Genomic DNA, 8,442 nt, shown 5'->3' with positions numbered 1-8,442 from the left:
TTAGGGTACTCATATGTACCATTTAAGGATAAAAAAGGTACAAATATGTTTCCAACCATCAGAGGGCCCATATTTGGACCCTTTATTCCACAAACAAGGGTACAATCACTTGTGTGACAAAAGTAATAATTCAAAGTGTATGAAACGTCACCCAAAATCATTTAATACATTGTTGGTTATTTGGAAAAGATGCACAAAATAACCAAATATATTTAAGAGACCACACATCTTTTATGACTAGTTCTGAACAGTACACAAGCACATTATATTTTATTGATTGTGCAGAGCATCAAGATAATAACTTTTAAACATGTATTAGTGTGAACCTGTTTTTGTTTTTTTTTACTTATAAGAGCTGTTTTAAGTTTTGCCTTTAATTTAGAACAAAAGCACAATGTAGACAAAATTATTTGATGTTTTTAACCTTATATGGTGTGCTTTAACTTGGCCTAAGTTCAATTTAAATTTCTAGTCTTTGAGCTGTTAATTTAAGTTATTTTCTTTCTAATCATACATTCTCATAAAAAAGTAAATTTCTCTGTTACTACGTTACATTTTGTGTACATATTAGTACCTTTTAGCTTTTGTACCTACACAGGAAAAATGAGAGTACTTTTTTCGGAGTTACCATCAGTAATTTTAATTTAAGTAGGTGTAAAATCGTAGAGGAAATATGTTGGAGTAAACCAGCGAGACCACGCCCACTCTACTTTCTTAAGTTTCGTTTCTTCCGCCATTTTGTTATCCCGCAGCGGCCGGAGGAAGATAGAGGCTGTGACTGAGGTAAGTCTGCTAATTGCTCAAAAATAAGTTGGAAACTTGTTTTAAGCGGGTTCGGTTATTTTATCTGTAAGGAATAACTTTTGTGTAGTGGAATGTTGCTTTTCCACCGTGTATGTGCCTGTGAGGAGATTGAAAACTATGAGCGGGAGTTTGCTAACGGTTAGCCTCAGCCGTTTGAAGTTCAGCTAAATGCAGCCATTAAATAAATTAAGTTGTTGTTTTTATTGGTGTTGTACCGCGTTCCGTTAAATACATTGAAATATATACATTTTTTCACTAGATAATTTTGTCGCCGTTTTACCGGTGTATGTACGCTGGCGTTTATGCACCGGTTGTTGTTGCCTACCCCCCCCCCCCCCCTTTTCTTTTTTCTTTTTGTCTTTCTGTCTTTCTTAGTAAGGAAGCCAGCTACTTTTGAAACGACCAGCTCCATAATTCCTGCTGATATTTATCAGGTCCGTCGAATTCAATGCATTGATCATTTTAATCTGTAATGTGTAGGAGTCCAATAACGTTTTATTTTTATTTATTTTTTACACCGCAGTATGGCAGTCCTTCCCATATGTCAGCCTGCCTTAGCTGCTGTGCGCGCGCAGCCACCATTTCTCGAATGCAAGACAGTGACAGACTGTTTAGGTTGTCATGATCGCTCATTGTTGGTCAAGCGAAGTTTACACAATGTTGTTGATTTTGATCATTCTCCTGCAGATTATTTTTTTTAAATGGAGGTCCGTGATTCCAGATACTCGTCACGATTTCCCATACCAAAAACTCATTTATAAACCAGGAAAAAATAATTTTTTTAAATGAACTTCCAAGAAATAAATCTGTAGGCCCTTAGAAGCCAGTGCATTGTCGCCAGTGTTTTTTTAGCAGTTCTGCAAATTCTGCAACATTGCTGTGGCAGCTTGTGAACTGTATATTTGCCATTACTATTTTAAAATGTATAAATTTATTTGGAACAGGGTTTACATCTGAATAAATGCTGTGTTGGTACCTTTTGGTGTTGTAATGTTTTTTCTTTTTTGTAATATATTATTTTTTTTCCCACCAGGAAAGATGCAAGCTGTGCGTGAACATGACTCGAACGCCAAAAAAAATAAATGTTTTGAAGTTCAGCTGACCTCCAAATCCTTTTGGGAATGCGGTGAGTGGAAACATCACAATTTCCAGCATTTTTCTTTACAGGAATCAGTCAACTTTGTGGATAAACTGTCAGCTGTGATGCAAACAGATTTTTTAATTGCTTTTTAATTTAAAGGTAATTTCTGTGCTGTATTCTAAACATAATTTTGCTGTGTCACAGCTGCCAAAAAGTTCAACATCCCAACCTTGGACTTGAAAGTGTTTGATGACTCAAAGACAGAAGTTGATGAGCAGGTTTTTGATCTCCTGTTGAAAAACCCAAACCTTGGTGTGTTGGAAAGTTGTCTGGCCAAAGATGCAAATCCAGAAGGTGAAGTTTTTCTTTTAAATTGTAATTTATCTATTTTGTTTTGAATGGTTTTGGGTAAATTCCCCTTTGATGCCTGAATTTATTTCCAAGGGAAATAATCTGTGTTTCTGCTTTCAAGTACATGCTAAATTAAGAACATTTTTGAGCTGAAGAGTTTTGATTGTATATTTGCATCAATAGGAGTCTGAGGGTTAATGATTTATTTGACAGGATAGTGTGGGGAACAAAACACGGGCAAATAAGTATAAGTTTTTTTTATCCTATTGCTGTCTTAGACAAGATAATAAATCTGCTAAACTGTTAAGTTGGTCAGTATTTAAAAATCTTTGTTTTTACTTTTTTTGTTTTTGCTATCATACTAATTTAAATATTACAGTAACTGAAAGCTTTAATACTTTGACAGATCAGCAGAGTTGTCCTGCAAAGAGCTGCAATACCAGTTCAATTGGAGATACTGAAGTGGACTCAGATGACACCATAATATTACAACACAGTCCTACAACAAGACGAAGAGTTGAAGGCACCTCTCTTGCCAAAGTAAGTAAATAATCTTTTCACAAAGTCATTTCAAGCATTCAAAGTCAGGCTGTCTTTCCAATTCAGTTTAGTTGTCAAACAGTGCAGTAAGGCAGATCATCCAAACTAGTTTAAAGTTTTCTAGGGAAACAGCAGATTGCACCGAGTAAGTCACAACACATTGAATACATTCTGGAATACTGTCTTCATCATACAATTCTTCTGTATTTCCTTCAACAAATCTCTGCATAATTAACAAGATATTGACTATCAGCCAAAAAATGTCGTTGTGTCCTTGGGCAAGACACTTCACCCTCCTTCACTTCACAATGTGCACGAATGATCCCGGTGATGGTCAGAGGAGCCGTAGGCGCGAAATGGCAGCCAGTCTGCCCTAGGGCAGCTGTGGCTACAACCGTAGCTACCATCACCATGTATGAATGAGGAGTGAATGAATAATGGACACACTGTAAGCACTTTGAGTGTCTTGAAAAGCGCAGATAAATCCAATCCATTATTATTATACAAAGACAGACATTGATTATGCAGTTTTTGAGGGGGAAAAATGTTTTCTGGGACATGGTTTCTGCAGTTCAATTGGAATTCACCTTCAAGTTCTTGACAGGACTGTTTTGCAGAGTTAACAGGCCTTAATTTCCCATCATGTCATTGTTTACGCTCCCGTTACCTTACAGTCCCTCACAACCCCCAAGCAACAGAATTGGCGTGCAATATTGGAGCTATCCAGCCTTCTAGATGTGAGCCAGATGCCAACTCAGACGAGGAGAATGAAGACAAGCGGAGCAGGGAGCTTGTGGCCTGCCAAATGTAGCTTGTAACGTAACAACTACAAGCTTTCTCAAATTACATCTTTTCATCTGCTCCTGATTCATCCCAATTTGAGAAAATAAATATTCAGAAACACAGTTTTATTCTTAAATCTTATAACAATATGTCATCATAAAAATGCTACATTTTAAAAAATAACTTTCATTGGAGTGGGTCCCCCATTTTTAACATGTCGCATTATTTTTCTCATGATGGGCACGTTTAAAAGAACACATTTGAAACTGCACATTTGAGTATTCACTCAAATTGGGATGAATCAGGAACAGACAAAATAAATGCAGTTTGAGGAAGCTCTCTATTGTGACGCACCACACGAAATGAGGTGGGTCCGAGTCCCTCTGCTCTGGTCTATTCTGATGCGTCCACTTGCAGACAAACAGATCCATTAACATCTTCATCATACTTGTCTGAGCTTGATCTAAACTATGGCCAGAAAGCTTCAATATTGGTCACCATTTTGCTTTCACCACTAATGTTGGTTTTAGGTTGGAAGGACTGTAAGCTAGAGGGAGAGGGCGTACACAAAGGGATGATAGGACATCAGCAGAAGGTAACTACTATGTCAATAACCCCGCCTACAAATCAGAAGTTAATTTCTGATCAACTCCAAACCACTCTGCACAAACTGTCTTTAAACATCATCTCAAAGTGCTTTAACCCCAGTAATCAGTGCTTGCGGTTGTATTTTTTTTATTATTAATATGGACTTTTAAATTTGATCCAATAGGTGGTTGCTGTCATTGGTGAGGATGCATCATCCGTTGAAGGTCATGTGAATGTCCTGCATATCCAGTACAGCAAGGTGCGAGAGGATATACTAAAGAAGTACCCTTTCTTGAAGACAACCTCAGGGGTCAGTGACATTTTAAATCAGTTCTCAGCTTAAAATACATTTTGAATGTCAATATGAGCTGAGACATCTGCTAAAATGACCATTAACAGCTTTAACTCAATTGTAAAAACATTGTAATTTTCTAAACCCATATATAAATATATAGTCATTCAAGCCAAGTAATATTTATACAATGAGATCACTAAAGGGAAATGGCAATGAAAGAGGCAACAAAGAATATTAGAATGTTTTATGTCTTTTGTTTGTTTTAGATAAAGTGAATGATTAATTTTCTATTTTTTTTCCAATTTTCAGTTGTTTGATGTTGACCGAATGCATCCATCACCTGTCAGTTTAAGCCAGCGCTTCAAGGACGGCGTTTACCAGTATTGTGCCAAAGGTGCTTGAGCTTGTTCAAAGAAAAGCTCCATTAGCTAAAGTCTACAACGAAGCAAGAGAAGAGATGCTTGCAGAGGATCTACTAGGTATTGACATAAACGTAATCCTTGGTAATCTTTTGTGTTTATAGTTCTTCTTTTTAGAATTCGTATCAATATTATCTTATCACATTTATGCATTTTTTTATTTAAATTATGCATTTAAACTTGGTTATAAGTTTACTTTTTTATTATCTATTTTTAGAAAATGTAGAATGCAGTTGAAAGATTTACTTAAAATGAGGTCTAGTGCTTCTTTTGTTAATGTCACAAGTTTTATTTCATGGTTTAAAAATGGTAACTGAAGTGCTATGTGCTGTTTACAATTGATCAAATGTTAAGGTTATAGTTACAATGAATGCAATGTGAACTGAAGGAAAAATATAGATTTTTCATTATTGTAAAATTGCTAATAATTGTAAATATATGCAACCTGTTGTGACACTGTACATACTGTGAAATGTCAGAATTGTAATTGTTTTGAATGTTTAATAAATGTGATAAACCGTATACTGGTCTTTTAATGTGCTGTATCTGGTACAAATTTGCCATCAAAGGGTACAAAAGGCTTGTCACTGGGGCAGTACCCTTAAAAGAACAAATTTGTACCTTTTTTTAAAGGTACATTATGGTACCATAGCACTATAAGGTACAATTTAGTCCACAGAGGTACATATTTGCCTTTGAAAGGTACATACTGAAAGGGTACAGATACGCACCTATATGAAAGGGTACAACATTTGTACCCTTGAGGGTACTGCCCCAGTGACAAGCCATTGTACCTCTAAAGGTACAAATTTTGCACATTTTTTCTGACAGTGTGGATAGGTCGCCAGTCCCACAAAAGGCTTAGACTTTCCTCATTGCAGGTAGAGCATTAATGATATGAACCCCAAGTAAAGGGTTTTTTGTTCCTAATGCAACATTTGAAGACAAAAGCAGCAGAAATTGGTGATGATGGTCAGACTGAACGACAGCCTCTTTACAAAGTCAACATATCAGATGGTGCAGTGGTGAACGGGTAGGTTTATCTCTTTTCCATTTCCCTCCATTTTACTTCTTGTTCTTCATTCCTTGCTTCCATTTTTTGGCTTTGATCTTTTCCTTCATAATTCATGTTGCTCCTCTTCCTCTCACTTTTTTTTCTGGAGATCTCAGTTCCTTTCCTCCCTGCTCCTTCATCTTCACCTTTCCCTGTCATCTTTGCCTCTCGGTGTCTCAGCAGTTTCTTCTTTTTAGCCCTTCATGAGGTTCCTCCTCTCGCGCCTAATTTCCATGTTTTCCAGGTTTGTGTGAGTGAGTGTGTCTTTGTGTATGAATGGCAGAGAGTGGCATCAGTATTCATAACGCCGCTGCTTCTTCTTTGATATCCCTCCTCCTCCTCTTAGCTGCCCAGTGGAACCCCATGTGTGTGTGAATGTGTGCACGAGCGTGTGCATGTGAGAGAGAGAGACAGCACTAAGTGTCTTCATCTACATTGGGGGACATTAGTAGTCGTCTTCCATCGTCCCTTCCTGTCCCTTTCATTTTTTTCTCACAGTTTCTTCATCCTTGCTGCACTTCTTCACCTTCCTCCTCTTCTCAGGCTTGCACATCTTCCTAAAATAAATGCCAATTGTGTTTTGTAACCTCACAGAAACATGTTCCAGTGAATCCATGACCAAACATGAATTATGGAAATGAAAAGAAGGCAAAAAAACAGGTTTCATAATTATGGGGAAATGAGCCGCTCTCCCTCGCAGAGTGTCTGCGCTCCTCTGAAGATGCTCATTCAGAGACCAGAGGATCTGATTCCCACTGAGAAGACGAGCACTGCTCTGTTTAATAACTCCTCCGACCCGCTTAAATATGAATCAAAAACATGGCCGCTCATGAAACGCTTGAGTCGCCCTGCAGCTCTGGGTCTAAAATATGCAGATGAGCTCTTTGGGGATGTTCTCCAGTTGAAGTTGGATATAATGACCAGGTCGGAGCTGTTTTCAGTAAATTGTCATGAAATTTGCATCCGTTATTGGTTTTCCGTTCTTCATTGTCAGGTCATCAGTTTTTCTTTTGTTGCTCCCTTAGTTTCTGGTTGAAGTCCCGGTTGGGGGACCTGGACCAGAACATCAATGGGGGACCTTTCTGTGTGGAGTTTGCATGTTCTCCCATGCATGCGTGGGTTTTCTCCAGGGTCTCCAGCTTCCTCCCACCGTCCAAAAACATGCTTCATAGGTTAATCCAAATTGTCCATAGGTGTGAATGTGAGAGAAAATGGGTGTGTGATTGTGGCCCTGTGACAGACTGGCCCTCAAGTGGCTGGGATAACTACAGCAACCCGTGACCCTGAAAGGGAACAATCCGATTAGAAGATGACTGAATGACACTTTCTTTAGTACAAATAAATATATTATAAATATTTAAATGAAGCTTTATGAGAAAAAATAATTCATCAAAATTGTTAATGAAACTTTCTTTTATGTGTTACATTTTGCCCTTTTTTGGTGGTCAAGTCCTGCAGAATGATTAAAGTCTAATAAACTGCAGTCACACAAACCTTCCTGTGCCCCATTTCCCCTTAAGGTTAACATCTGAGGTCACATCCTGCTCTTCAAAGAGGTCAGACATCTCCCCAAACATCTGACTGAAATATTGCAAAACGTTGGTGTTTATTGATCCAGGAGGGAACGCCGGGACCTTAAAGCGTAAAACTAATAAATGAGTAAAAGGTTCATAAGAAGGAAATGAAGTGAGAAGATGAGATATCATGGGCTGCTCATGTCATGATTGACACAGATGTGTGCAGCAGCGCTACATGAATGAGCTGTGGTCGTATTGACAGCACCAGCAGCTGCTGGTTCAGCCCGGCGCATCCATCTTTACCATCAGCACCGCAGAGCTGGAGTTTCACACATCCTCCATCTGCGTCCCACTTCCCACCTGAAATGTTTTTCCGCTTTGTTCTGGCGCAAAAGCACATCGTGTGCTTTCCCCCACTTTATCACCAAAAAGGCATTGATTTAAATCTGCAGCGCGGCCTTTATCCTGTGAGGAAACAGGAGGAGAGCGCACTCTGAGGCAACAAATCTGATCAATGAGCTTTCCATTAAAACGACGAAATCAAAGGCAGAATCTTCAAGCCTTCTATCTCATATAGAGAGAACAAAGAAACAGGAAAACAGTCTGTCATTCTCAAAAGAAAAAGAAAATGTATTTTCGTGGAAATAGGACAGACATGGAGGTTAGAAGACCTTTACTGTCGGCAGATCTAGTTTATGTTGACTCTCATCTGAAAACATCTAGAAGGAAGTAACAGCATGCACTTTGTGGATGAAGAAGACCATCCTTAACCCTTGTGCTATCTTAGATGACCCCCCCCCCCCCTTCCATTGACGTGTTCTTCCTACCATGACAAAGGTCGATAAAGGTGGAAAGATTTCATGTAATCCATGGACACCAGTGAAGATCACAAATCATTGAAGAAAAAAGGTTCAGAGCTCTGTCTGGTGGGTCTAGATGACCCAACTCTCAATGGTAAAGTGCCTAGGATAGCACAAGGGTTACGGTGTTATGGGGCAGAATCGCAGCTG

At 38.6% G+C, this 8,442-nt stretch overlaps 1 protein-coding gene across 4 annotated transcripts; it reads left to right on the top strand.

The window, feature by feature from the left end:
• Window positions 1–742: 742 nt before the first annotated feature.
• On the top strand, window positions 743–5,379 carry LOC110014377. Of its 4 annotated transcripts, none has more exons than XM_023962022.1 (6): window positions 743–783; window positions 1,838–1,930; window positions 2,090–2,239; window positions 2,643–2,776; window positions 4,332–4,457; window positions 4,752–5,379. In XM_023962022.1, the coding sequence occupies exons 2-6, from the start codon at window positions 1,843–1,845 to the stop codon at window positions 4,842–4,844; spliced, it is 591 nt and encodes a 196-aa protein (XP_023817790.1). In that variant the 5' UTR covers window positions 743–783; window positions 1,838–1,842; the 3' UTR covers window positions 4,845–5,379. The 4 variants fall into 4 exon arrangements, 3 of the variants coding, with proteins under 3 accessions (XP_023817790.1, XP_023817791.1, XP_023817789.1); XR_002874521.1 differs by having other exon boundaries at window positions 746–783; window positions 1,850–1,930; XM_023962023.1 differs by having other exon boundaries at window positions 754–1,238.
• The last annotated feature ends 3,063 nt before the right edge of the window (window positions 5,380–8,442 follow it).

The sequence above is a fragment of the Oryzias latipes genome, chromosome 13 (genome assembly GCF_002234675.1).
Source record: "Oryzias latipes chromosome 13, ASM223467v1".
Taxonomy (NCBI): Eukaryota; Metazoa; Chordata; class Actinopteri; order Beloniformes; family Adrianichthyidae; genus Oryzias; species Oryzias latipes.
Note: the sequence above shows the minus strand (reverse complement) of the source record. Positions and strands in the feature narration are given on the sequence as shown.